This window comes from Callorhinus ursinus, unplaced genomic scaffold (genome assembly GCF_003265705.2).
Source record: "Callorhinus ursinus isolate GAN/ISIS: 27379988/994484 unplaced genomic scaffold, GSC_fseal_2.0 scaffold2, whole genome shotgun sequence".
Lineage (NCBI taxonomy): Eukaryota > Metazoa > Chordata > Mammalia > Carnivora > Otariidae > Callorhinus > Callorhinus ursinus.
Window position 1 is genome coordinate 7,595,876 of NW_027397064.1, and position 13,753 is coordinate 7,609,628.

Here is a 13,753-nt window from a genome sequence, read left to right on the forward strand (position 1 = left end):
TGGCCACCCCCCTCTCTCCACAGCCAGGAACAGCTACTCCATTATATTGGGTGTAGCCAGATAATCCAGAACAATATCCTCTTCCAAGGTCCCTACCTTAATTACATCTGTAAAATCTCTTTTGCTATGTAAGATAATAGAGAATACAAATGCCAGAGATTAAGATATGGACATCTTTGGGCAGACATCATATTATTATCACCTATTATTGTAAATAGTAATAATGCAACTCTAGCATTGAAAACCTCATTTTTAACATCGAAAGCAAGCAAAATCTTAGACGCTCTTACTTCTCTTCCTCTTGAGTTTTCCTGAAGAAGAGTTGTTTCCAAGATCCACAGTATCTGGAGAGTAACAGGTGAGGGTGAGGAAACAGAAGTTAATAAATAAAAGTTACAAATTTTAGGATTATTCATACTGCAGAAGACTTGAATTTATAAAGATGTTTGGATTATCATTTCTCTCTTCCCTCTAAAGGGACTAAAAACCTACTGAATTGAGAACTAGGAGTCCAGGACGGGCTCTGGGTCTTCCTTTGTTTCTCAACAGTACTTGGAAAAACACTGAAATACCTGTGTACTTTAGTTTACTCAGGGATATTTGTCTAGGTCTTGAGATTTTTTGTGAGGATTAAATAAAATCTTAGGGGCAAACATTTACAGGAAATCACTAGATCAACCAGCCACACGCTAGAGGGCATCCATCAAAAATATGTGCTAGATTAAGAATAGTCTTTCCTCCTGACAAGCAAGTGGCATCACTAGTTGTCTTTTGAGATTTTTCTAAGGTTGTGACAAAATGACACTGTTCTCTACTAGCAGAACTATGCTTGGCTTTCTCGGGCTCCACAGAAGATTGGGTGTGACAGGGACGGAAATCACCGTATAAATACAAGACTTTATTATTAGTAGACTAATGTAGTAAACAAGATACTGCCATCTTTAAGAGCGTATTTCTACTACATCACTCATGTATAATCAGCAGGGCCCATCCTGTTGAACGCAACTTTGTAATGATCTCTTGCCTCGTTACTATTCCCAAAGGGGTCAGGTCAGGCAAAGCAGGGAACAGGATACTGGGATGGACGGGACCACCTGCCACCACCCTGCCCGTAGAGTCACCCCCATCCCTCGACCCTCCGGTAGCCTTACCCATACTTGCAGTACTTGCTTCTGGACCTTCTGGCACATCTTTCGAGAAGCACATAACACAGGAACACTTCTTATTTCCATATGCTGGGAGCTCAGCTCCTGGGCCAGAATTGTGATGTATGAAGACTTTCGTTTATATCCCAGGGATCCCCTTTTCTGTACCCTTCTTGATCTCCCCTTCTCTGCTTCTTCCTCGGAAATCTTCCATTGACCCTCCCCATCTCTGGCCTTTCCTTTAAGTCCCCCCTTTTCCTCCCTTGTCTTTTTCTCTTTATCAGCCTCTGTTTCTGTTTTTCATTATTCTTTAGGTCATAATTACCTTGTCCATCATAGGGTAGTAGGCTGGAAATAAGCTCTTCTGATTCTTCCTCTCTATTCATTTGGAGAGTTTCTAGTTCGCCAGCTACTAAAGAGAAGCAAGAAAATTACAGTCCGTGGATCCTGAGAGTGATGAGGGAAGAGTTTCTGGTGCTCTCACGCTGCACCCTGATATTCTGAGCTAAAATGAACTGCCTTCTGGGAGAAGACTACACCTGCTCTAATAATCACAACCTAGAGCTGCCAAAGCCATGCTTTCCCCATCTTTTGTACCTCATTCTGCTTTCTTTACGCCTACTTTTCTACCTGTAGCCCTAAGAATAAAGTAAAAAGATCTTATCCTTCCAGGAAAAACCAACTGTTCTTTGAAAGTTGTAACAAGTAATTACCAGAACGGTTTTTAAACTCATCCCAATTGGCCCATCACTACTTACATCACTAACCACATTTAAAGCCAGCCAATCAGTGACAGCCTTACACTTCTGAAAATCAGCCAATCCGCCACACTCCAGAAAGCCTGTGTCTATGACTAAATGATAACCTGGTTATAAACACTCCCCGGGTCTGAAAGTCTGCAGTTCCTGAACTACAAGCTTCCTAAAACTCTACCTAAAAGCAATTTCCTTTTTAAAAGAACCATGCCCGGTAAATACCATACCTCCTTCCACCATGCACCTTGCTTAGCACGCAATAAATCCTTCCTTTAGCTTCAGAGATGGCATGATGGTCTATCCCTCCAAAAATGGATTTCCCACCAACCCATCTTGAAGACTCTTGTTTAGCAATGTCTTGTGGGATCCTTGGGCCAATAGGTATAAATCCACTGCCTCTTTTGCCCAACTCAGATTGTCTTCTTGATCAATCCATCTCAACAACGACTTGAACTCTGACTTGTTTCACTGAGTTCTGATTTCTGAATTAATCTTATTACTTAAAGATGTATATGCAATTAGACACAAAGTAGTTAGACATTTTGGTTTGGAGGTGCAGCATTTAACAAATATTCTGTTAATATTTTTTATTCTGCTATGGTTTCATTTACTCTTACTTTTGTCTATTTTTCAAAAGTTTTGTCTTATGTGTTTGATTGCTCCTGATTTTCTTGTGCTTCTTGAATGTTAGAAGAAAGTGATCCAAAGCAAATAACCCTGGAGGGTTAAATGGTTTAAGGGAGGCATAACCCTGATAAGTCCCCTATCCAAAACTAATGAATGGATGTGGGTCCATTAAATAGTAGTTAATTTGTGCAAAGATATTTGGTCACCCTTGGTCTTGAATCCCTCACCAAAACCTTTTGTCAATTTGTGAAACAAAATCATTTTGTTTAGCACATAATCTGAGGTCAACTACTATCAGGTAATCAATCATATGTTCCCACTGTAGTCTCTGCTCGGTGGATGAACCCATTACTCCATTCACTTGCAGGACACCATTCACACTAAGGACTGCATATGGTGGCCTCATTGCTATTTGTCATGATTGTGTCTTGGCCAAAGCTACAGTCTCCCACTGACAGAACTCCACTTCCTCTTTGTACTCTCAGAAACATTCTTGCACTTGTCTTAATAAATGGCAAAATTTCACCAAAGGTAACTTTGGGTTTCAAAGGGGAACTCTGGACATGTCAAAAGTAAACAGGGCTTTTAATAGTATTTCTGAAAGAGAGAGAAAGATGACCAAAAGTTCCCATGTCCCAACCAGTAACTGCTACTTTCAGACCATCATCTAACAGTTTCTTTTCTTTTTAAAAAGTCCCTATAAATTTAATAGGAAGGACCTATTCTGTAAATGAAACTACCAGATTAAGGGGCCCCTGGGTGGCTAAGTCGGTTAAGCATCTGCCTTTGGCTCAGGTCATGATCTCTGGGTCCCGGGATCAAGCGCCATGTCATGCTCCCTGCTCAGCAGTGAGTCTGCTTCTCCCTCTCTCTCTCTGCCCTTGCCCTCTGCTCCTGTGCTCTCTCTTTCTCTCCAATAAATAAATAAAATCTTTTTTTTTTAAAAAGAAACTACCAGATTAAATGTACTAAAGGAAGAATAACTTTAGAATTCTTAGAAAATTCTCCTACATATAATCAATTTATAATTGATCTCAACATTAGTATGTCTACACTATGCATGACTCAAGATCTGCAGGCGATCAACAAAGTAGGTATATCTCACTTCTCTGTAGTGCCTAACCTAATTACTATAACTCTTTTCTAAAGCCAGATTCTTTTCTTTAATATATTTATGCTCAGCTTTGTTTAATGTCCCATTTGATAAGAATAGCTTATATTATTTACTTGGGAAAGTCAATGGCTTGTCTGGACTGTTATTTTCTAGAAATATACTTAAGTCTCATTGTAGTAGGCAGAATTCTCAATGTCCACTCAAGATTTCCTTCCCTGACCCCAGGGACTGCAAATATCATGAGATATCACCTCCATTTTTAGGCAGAGTTGATGTTAAGAAAAAGAGGCTATCAACATGAGAGATAACCAATGCTGGTGAGGATGTGGGAAAAAGGAAGCCTTGGTGCACTGTTGGTAGGATGTGCACCAAGGCTTCAATGTGGTATAGCCACTATGAAGAACAGTATGAGGGTTCCTCAAAAAAACTAAAAATTAGAACCATCATATCATCCAGCCACTCCACTTCTGGGTATATATCCAATGGAAACAAAATAAGTATGTCAAGGAGGTATCTGTGCCCCCATGCTCATTTCAACATTGTTTACAATAGCCAAGACATGGAAACAATCTAAGTGTCCATCAACAGATGAATGGATAAAGCAAATGTGGTAGACAGATATATATAACACACAAAATGGAATACTATTCATCCATTAAAAAAAAAAAAAAAGGAAATCCTGCCATTTGCCCTCCCTTACCTGATCCACTTTCTGGTGGCAAGCTCAAGTCTTCCTGGGGTTCTTCTTCATCACACATTTCTAAACAGGCACTGCTACCTTCTGCTGAACAGAATAAAATCCCTTAGTGGATCCAGCATATGACCAATAGAAATCATAGCAGGAAACCCACCCTGACAACCAAGGTGGCTCAAGTATCTTCCAGGTGGGAATGTCCCTGCCCTCAGACCCTCCTGCCTTAGAGTTCACCTGACCTGGGAGTGAACATGGCTCGTGTCACTATCACCAGAGGCTGAGAATGGTCCACCTATCCCCCTCCCTTCCCATACACCTAATTCTCTCTCTTTTTGAACCTTTTCACTTGGCTTCACACATTTCTTCCGTATGTATAAGTGAAGGGGAGCAGCGGAGGAGGGGAGAAGGGAGGGGAAATTTTCCTCCTTGTAGACAGAAAAAACAGATTTGGTTAATGAAATGGGAACTGAAATCATACTTACCTTCCGCATCACATAGCAGTTGCCTGAGCACCTCCTCTGGTTCTTCTTCACTGATCATTTGGGGAGCTTCAGGATCACAGGACCCTGAAAGGAAATAAGGAAGTGAGCTGAGCCAGGATGTTCAGAGCACAGGTGAGCTGCCCTTCCGGAAAAGGGACATCTAGTCGAAGGACCCCACCTGAGATTCAACCAAGCCCTCCTTCCCCTGACTCTCCTACTCTCTGCTTCTCCATTTCCTTCCCATAGATCTGTCTCCAGACATTTCCGCATCTGCACTAGGAGAATATTTGTGCATCCTTGATTTTGTGGACTCCACTCCCCCGACTTCTCTTGTCTCTTTACTTTTCTATTTTTTTTCCCTCAATGGTGATCTTCATCTTTTCTTTCCCACTTATTCCTCCTAGCTCTGTTCTTCCAGGTCCCTCCAATCCCTAAAAGAGAGTGCATTCCTTCTGTCACTGTCTCTCTTGATTTCTTCCCCTTCCTCTACTGCGAAGTGGAAGTTTCTCTTTAGGCCCTGTTCTGTTCCCTCTGGGAGCCACAGATCGCCCCTTGGACTCTTCTTACATGTGACCACGTTGACCCCTGCTAGCCTCACACAGCCACTATCTGCAATGAAATGTTCAGGGCATGGGTCTCTGCTCTTCCTCCTACTTGATCTTAGGGAAAAACAAGTATCCTTCATCTATGCTTCCGTGTCTTTCTTTAAGGAGGAATAACAGCAGTTTCCCTAGCTAAGTCCTAAAGATTTATGAGGAAATCTCACTTACCAAAGTACTTTGAAAAGAAAAAAAAAGCACAAAATAATCCAATAACCTGATGACAAAAATGTGACAAAAACTATAATTTGGGCTCGAAAGCCCTTAATCTTTCCTTCTGACAAATAGATCACAGAACCATGTTCTGTTTGAAGCCTACCCAAGGTTATGACAATATAATAATAATATTAAGCACTAGATACATACTTAACTTTTATTCTTTATAGAAAATAAGAAGTAGGCAGAGGTTAAAATCACAATACTGAGTCCTTCCTATAAATAGACATAAAGAATGTGAAGGAAAAAAGACACTGTCTTTGCCAGTATTTATCTACCACAACATGAAGCGGGAATACATCTGTTCTAACAATAAGGGCCATGCTGTTCAGCTCTGAATTCAGCTTCCTGATATCCTGCAGCCCAGGGCTGGCAATCCCTTCCTTACCTTGCCCACATGTTGGTGGGGAGCTCAAGGCTTCCTGAGGCTCTTCTTCATCACTGGTCTCCCCGTGGGCATTGCTGTGCTCTGCAGAAAGGAATGAAACGCCCCAGTCATCTCAGTACACAATCAGGGGAGATCATGGTGGGAAAACTCATCGTGAGGACATGGGACACTCAGGTATCTGCTAGGTGGGACTGCCCCTGTCCCAAACCATCTGGTCAATCTCTGGGCTCACCTGGCCTGCAGGTTGACTCACCCCTGTTGCCATCACCAGAGCCTGAGGACCATCCACCATCTTCCTCCTCTCATGGACACCTAATTCTCTCTCTACTTCTTCCCCTTTTTCATTGCCCCTGCTCATTACTTCTGTCTCTGCCCTTATCTCTTGCTGCCAGTGTCTCTAGGTGCGTCTCTTTGTTTGGATGTGTTTCTGTCTCCTTTTCTTCTCTTTCTCTCTTGCACCTCTGACACTCTTTAGTGTCTTTATTGCCTTTCCCTATCTCACTCAGTTTTTTCTTGCTCCCTTTCTTCTATGTTAGGAGAGGTATCCCTAAAATAGTACTGTAGAACCTGATCAGGAGATGGGATAAGGAGCAGACTAGGTCAAAGCAACACCACCAAACACAGGGAAAATTTGTTCTAAGGCCCACGTATAAAAGAAAGATCAGAGCAGTGCAATCACTGAAAATATTTACACTCTCATGAGAGATGAGGCAGAAGCAATAGGCTGGTACCCCATGGTGAATGGGAGACACAGAGGACCACAGGAAGGACAACTGATTTAATCCGAAGGCAACAAAGATCACAGGTCTATGTGGGAAAATAATATGATCCGATTGATACCTTGCAAATAACAATCATGCTAAAGTGGAGGAAATGGACAGACTGGAAACAAGAGGAAATGGTACATTCGTGTTCTCTTTAACGAGGGAGCAAACTCTGGAGAAGGAATTTCTAGTTCCACAGAAGAAGCTGTGAGTTTCAACTTTGGAAGTGTCAGGTCCTGAAAGTCATCTAAATGGGGAGGATTCTGTGATAAATGCCTTCAGGTACACAGACGGATGATCTTGGGAGACAGGTGTCCCTAGCAGGCAGGCACTTGAGACTCATTCTGTTACCTGGGAGAACTGAGACTACCAGGGAGAGAGTTATCGGTCTCTGAGTATGGTCCAGGCCCCACTCTCTACCTGGGGAGATTAAATCTAAAAACTCACTACTGAGATAGACACTTTTTGCTGGAAGATGTTCCTGTCTAGACTCGCACTTCAGCTTTTCAAGATCCCAACTTACTCCTTCCCCAGTTTCCACTCCTTATTGATTTTTAAATTATTTTGATATAACTCTTTCTCTACATAGTGTCCTTTGTGCTTCCTTCCACATTATTATTTTGATATTTATTTGCCAAATTATTATATAATCTCTCTAATTTTCATCTCCATATCTCATTTCTTTGTGAGCTTATACCCTTTCCCGGTTGTTTCTCACTTTCTCCTTTTCTATCTCTGTTTCTCTGAGTCTTTCCTCCGGATGCCTTAAAATTTCCCTTATTTTATCTATTTTCCTCGTTCTCACAGATGCTTCCTCCCAAAGTGACAGAAGTTTTCCCCTTTTCGCTCGGACCACAGCGCCAGACAGCCTTCCCTTATCAGCTCTATGCTAACAATCTCCCGAGGGACCTTCTAAAGTGCAACCCTATCAATCATTCACAAAACTTATTCCCGTATTGCTGGTACTTCCGGAAGTAGGCTGAAAATGATCTTGTTGCCTCAATTGCCATAACCTGTTGGCACTTGGGGTTTTACTGGCATTTAATAAAACCACCCAGGCCCTTCTGCTCTGGTGCCCCAGCCTACCTTTGCTATATGTCTCCCTACGTTCTCCAGGCATGGATACCCTCTCCACTCAGGAGCTCTGCTCACCATTATTCTTAGTCTCTCTTACCGTTTTGAAAAAAAGCAAAACAGAAAATGGACACAGTCTCACCTGTATGTATGTGAATATGAAGAATAGAATGGTAAGGTGGGAGAAAGGCAAGATTTTTTTCCATGCTGATCAGAAAACAAAGGTTTATTGAGGGAGTTGGGAATTTAAATCAGAATTACCTTGTCCCTCTTCTGCTGGTAGGCTGGGCATCTCCTCTAGTTCTCCTTCATTAGTCACTGGGGAAACTCTGGGATCACAGGTCACTGCAGAGAAACAAGGACATAATGGATCAGGGAGGGTGATGGGAGCAGACCTCAGCATGTCCATGCCCACCAGGATGGGAAAGCAAGCCGCCTGCTCCATGCTGCCCCTGGGAACACACTGCCTTGTTCTGCTTTCCGCCATCTTGTTACACCTCCTCGGGCCACTTCTCACCGTCCCACCTGCATTTCTGCCTCCACACATGTCTGTTTCCTAGCTGTGTATCTCTTCCATCGTCTGGGCTTCTACCGCATCTCTTGTTTTTAGGCCTTAGTTTTGTTTTTGTTTTTCAGTGATGATGTATCCATTTTCTCCTGTTACCCTATCTAGCTTTCTTACTCTGGATGTCTTCACCACGCTCTCTGTCAGTATTTTCCTTTCTCTCCCCACCAACATCAGTTTTTCCCTTATTTTTTTAAACTCAAGAAAATTTCTATTTTTTGAGGTGTCACAGGCCCAACAGCAAAAGCACTAGAAACAATTCCCCTATACTAAGGTGGGAGACTGATGATTACATTCTATTAGAGCAAAAGGGGCTGTTAAAAGTACTCTTCTGTTCACAGGCCCTTGAGAATGTTGTCAAATAGTCGAAACATTTGGAAACCCATGCCCAGTTTTTCTTTTTTCTCTTCTTAAAAATTTTTTATTTAAATTCAATTTAATTAACATATACTATATTATTAGTTTCAGAGGTAGGATTCAGTGATTCCGCAGTTGCATACAACAGCCAGGGCTCATTACTTCAAGTGCCCTCCTTAATGCCCATCACATAGTTAGACATTTCTCCAAAGAAGACATACAAATGGCCAATGACTCATGAACAAATGCTCAACATCACTCGGCATCAGGGAAATACAAATCAAAACCACAATGAGATACCACCTCACACCAGTCAGAATGGCTAAAATTAACAACTTAGTTTTTCCTTTAATGAAGATCTTATGTTGGACCTAGGTGCACTCCTTTGGGAGCATGTGGGGCTCCTGGGACTTCTTCTTTCTGTCTGACCACAGGACCCTGCCCTGACTGCCAGGTGGCTTCACACAACTGTTGCCTCCGTGACACACCCACTGCTGCCCACTCTGCCTTTTCTGCTCTGCCCCTGCAAAAATAACCTGCATGCCTTTCTGGGCTTTGTTTCCCCATCCACAAAAGAGAGGTTACAACAGTTTACATGCCTGTATCTTAAGGTTTTTTGAAGATAAAAGGAAGTCTCCCACAACCCAATAATCTGATGGAAACTGTCAGAAACTTTGCACACCTTGTCTCCCGCACTTTGTTCTCTTCCTCATCTTAATCCTTGCCATGTGTGTCTGCCTCTTCTGTTTCTACCTTTGTATCTCGCTCTTGGGATCTCTTGGCACTCCTCTTTGTCTTGATTTGTTTCTTTCCCCACGTCTGTTCCCACCTCCTTTTTTCCCCCTCATGCTTCCCTGCTGATCTGATTTCTTCTCCCCGACTCCTGTCTTGTTTTCTAGGGGTCAGAAAAGGCATCTGTGAGATAGTATCTAATATCTGCATGATTTCACCAGATTAGTGAGCAAGTGGGCAAGAAAACAGGGCCAAGCATGTGCCAAAGCTCAGGTGAGAAAGAGTAATCAGATAATTACAATTACTGAACAAATTTTACACAAATTTTTGAGGTAATTGCGGACAGACATGAGGCTGGAGCCATGGGGAGGAAAGTGGATTTAATCCTTCTGACAACAAGAAGTTGTCAACTTAATATAAGAAAGTAGGATAAACCAACCTGCATTTTCAGAGTCCTCTAGCTGACCTGGAGAGATTGGGTGTGATGGGAACATGACTGGGGGGAAGATATGAGACTGGAGGCTGTTGCTCTGGTTCCAGGGAGAAGAGACATCTGACCAGAGTGTTTGTGTTGGGTATGGAGAAGAATGGACAGGCAAGAGACAAGTTCGATACATAGCTGACTAATCTGGATGACTGATGGGCTATGTGAGTTGAGGGAGGGGGATGAGTCACTGATGACCCCTAAATTTCTGCCTGCGGAATGGAACAATGGTGTTCTGTACGGAGATAGGGAATACCGGGAAAGGAGCAGATCTGGTGTCAAGAAGCATGGTATGTGCAATTGTGGGTATCTTATATTGAGGTGCCTGAAAAACATCCAAATGGAGTTGTCCGTTTAGGCCCTCTGCACAACTGTATTCAGGCCCTCAGATGAATGAGGTTAAAAGACAGGTCTGTGCCAGACAGGTGTTTGGGGATCATAAGTTATAGATGGGAGCAGACACCGCCTCTGAGAATGTTACAGGTGCCATGTTGATAACTGGGGGACATCATAACTTGAAAACCCATGGCTGACATGCTCCACCCCTAGTGGCAGGCTTATTTCTGACGAATAACTCTTCTCTCAATTCCTCCAATGTCCCAAACTGTCTTCTCTATCCCTTGTACAGTGTTCATCTCTGCTGAATTTTCACTCATCTCTTTTTTCTCGGTTTATAACTTTTGTGCCCCTCCCCCCCCTTTTTTTCCTTTCTTGTCCCCCCCCCCCCCCCCCCCGCTGCATTTCTCACTTAACATCATGTTCTCTACCTGTCTAAGATGATGGAGTTTATCTCCTTTCTGCCATGGTGCTCATTTCCCTGCTTCTATCTGTCCTCTCTAGTTCTTAACTTTCTGTTTCTCATTTTTCAACCTAAGAATTAAAACTGAAAATTTAAATTTCAGACTTTCTGCGTATTTCGTCCACATCCATATTCCTTCCCCATATCATCAATGTTCTGGACTGTGGCCATTGGCAAATGAGCAAGGATCCTTCCCTTTGCCAGGTCCATTTCAAAACTCTTTCACGTGAGTTCTCTGTGTTGCAATTATACCCATTATGCCCATGTTCCTGGCACAACCGCAGGGAAAATAGGTTGGAAATTATCTCCCCTCCCTGATAGCATGGTTATATTTAGACTCCATGTCTATTTAAGTAGAATTGTCAATCACCTTGGTCTCTCTTCATTTCATGACTCCATCTATATTTTTCGTTCTTCTCTTTGTCTGTGTTCTATACCCAGGGAAAACCCAACCAGTCTGAGATCATCCTTCACTGCTTGTGTCTCTCAAGGGAAGCAATCAGAAGCTGGGCATAGTTTGTCTTTGTGAATATGTGAGGATGGAGGTATGGATGGATGGATGGAAGGATGGATGGATGGATAGATGGATGGATGGATGGACAGATGGAAGGGGAATAGGGAAGGGATGGAAGAAGGTGTCCCTCTATATTCATAGGAAAACAAAGTTTTAATTAGATAACAGGTCATTTGAATCCTAATTACCTTCTCTATCATAAGGTAGTAATCTGGGCATTTCTTCTGATTGTTCTCTGTCATCCCTTTGTAGAACTACCTGTTCACAGGACACTGAAGAGAGAAACAGAAACATGATAGACAGTTAGTTGGCCTGGACTCTGCCTGGATGTGGCCAACGCTCAGAGAGCATTGGAGCTTGATGTTCAGAGTACAGGGGAACTGCTCCTCAGGAAGAAAAGTATGTTTATACCCACTGAACTTGCTCTGCCTTCTTTAGCACCTTGTTTCCTTCCCTCTCCTTCCTTCTTCTCCCTCGAACCCTGTCTCCACACGTTGCTGCACCTGCACCATGAAGCTGTGGGTCTCTTTGACCATGACTTACTCTCCCTGACTTCTGCCATCTGTTTGCATTTGGCTCTTTTTGCTCCTCCAGGAAGTTCTTCATCTCTTTGCTCCATTATCTCCCTATTTATTCTCTTACCTCACTTTCTCTCTGCTATACTTAGTATTTCATTAGTCCTATGCAATTCGTGGGAAGTAAGTTTAAGATTATCTCTCCCCTCCCAAACCCCAACCTGGTGGTGTTATAGTCCATATACATTTAGATAAAATTGGGTCCACTTAGCCAATTCCATTGGTGCCCCCAGTCTACATTCTTATTATTCTGTGCCCTTCAGTTCTTCACCCTAGAGCCCTTCCATTAAGGTGCTTAGCCTCCTTTCCCCCCCTGCCTCCCACACACCTGAGGAAAGCAACCAGAGGCTGAGTCAAAGTGTGTATTTGTGTTTGGGGGATGGGAAGAAACTGTCCCTTGCATACAGTCAGACAAACAAATTTAATGAAGTAATTGGTCATTTAAATCATAATTACCTCCCCCGTCGCCTGGTGGCAGTTCGGGTGTCTCTTCAAAATCGCCTCCATTCGTACTTTGGAGAGCTTTGTGCTCACAGGAAACTGAAGGAAAAGGCAGAAATGACCAACCAGACATAGCGATAAGGGAACAGACCTCAGGAACCTCATGCTGAATTCAGTGCTCAGGTGAGCTTCTCCTTGGGAAAAAGGACCTTGCCCAAGACCTACCAGAGCCTCCCTCTGTCTCTTCTTCTTCTGTTATCCTTCACACACCTCCTTTCTCCATCTCATTGTTCTGTCACCACACACTGTTGCTTCTATACCGGGAAGGACTGGACATTTCCAGGAATCCCTGGGCTTCCCTCTTGGGCTTTTTCTCCTCCATGGCTCTTCCTCGCTCTCTGTCAGTTTTCCTACTTCCTGCCTCTGATCTCTTGCATTCCACATGGTAAGTCCCAATCCTACCAGCTCTGTCTGCCTTTCCCTGTTCTCACTACTGAAATATATTTGTTGGATGAGGGCCTTCTTGCACTGGGCCCTGATCTACTGGCCTGGGTACCTGAACACCCCTTGGGTTCCCCGGTGTGAACTCTGCCTCAGTGATCCTGGCCACCCTGACCCTCGGCCAGCCCCACACGACCATCACCATGGTCCCTCCATTTACGTAACTACTTTGACCTGGTAAAAGACCCCTATACACTTCAGTGCTTCTATTTCCTTATCTATAAAATAGGAAGAAGCAACAGTTTGTCTCCCTAAATGCCTAAGTTTGTGGAGATGAAATGACATCTTCTTTGCCAAAATTCTTTGAGAAATCACAGTGACATAATAAAAACCATTTGACAAAAATTATAATTTAGAGTGGAGAGCAGTTGATCTGAAGTATGACCATGTTTCTCTTGGGCTTCTTCCAAAATTAGACACAAAATAATAACATTATCAATAATTAGGATAATGCTTAGTTTTTATTCTCTGGAGAAGCTAAAGGGTCGGTGGGAATAAATCCAAGTCTTTACTATGAATAGGTGTGAAAGACATCCCCCTTCTTCAGCATATCTCTCCCCAAATGTGCACCTGGGAACATTTATGTGATTCATGGGATTCCAGAACACACTGAATCTTTTCACTGTGGAGTGTGCTCAGAGTAGAATGCACCAGGAAACACTAGCTTGAAATTCAGCTGCCTGAATTTCATGATATTCCATGCTATCATGCAGCTCAACACTGGCAACCTCCCCCCTTCTTTGCTGGGCTCACATCTCGGTGAGGAGCACAGGCTTCCTGAGGCTCTTCATCATCACTGGTCTCCCAACAGGCCTTTGCTATCCTCTGCAGAAAGGAATGAAATCTCACAGAGAGCTCAATTTATGACCAAGGAGATAGCATAGCAAGAAAATAAGAAAAACCAAGAAAGCCTGAGAAACTGGAATG

The 13,753-nt window shown here is 43.0% G+C and overlaps 1 protein-coding gene across 1 annotated transcript in view; it reads right to left on the bottom strand.

Moving 5' to 3' along the window:
• LOC112837630 (nuclear body protein SP140-like protein) overlaps window positions 1–13,753 on the bottom strand; it is a 56,130-nt gene that overhangs the window by 27,095 nt on the left and 15,282 nt on the right. The window contains exons 6-14 of the mRNA XM_025890069.2: window positions 12,341–12,424; window positions 11,498–11,581; window positions 8,120–8,203; window positions 6,021–6,101; window positions 4,818–4,901; window positions 4,342–4,425; window positions 1,471–1,557; window positions 1,152–1,250; window positions 291–344 (exon numbers count right to left, since the gene is read on the bottom strand). Of these exons, the coding sequence (XP_025745854.1) occupies window positions 291–344; window positions 1,152–1,250; window positions 1,471–1,557; window positions 4,342–4,425; window positions 4,818–4,901; window positions 6,021–6,101; window positions 8,120–8,203; window positions 11,498–11,581; window positions 12,341–12,424 (741 nt within the window). The remainder of the gene's footprint in view (window positions 1–290; window positions 345–1,151; window positions 1,251–1,470; window positions 1,558–4,341; window positions 4,426–4,817; window positions 4,902–6,020; window positions 6,102–8,119; window positions 8,204–11,497; window positions 11,582–12,340; window positions 12,425–13,753) is intronic.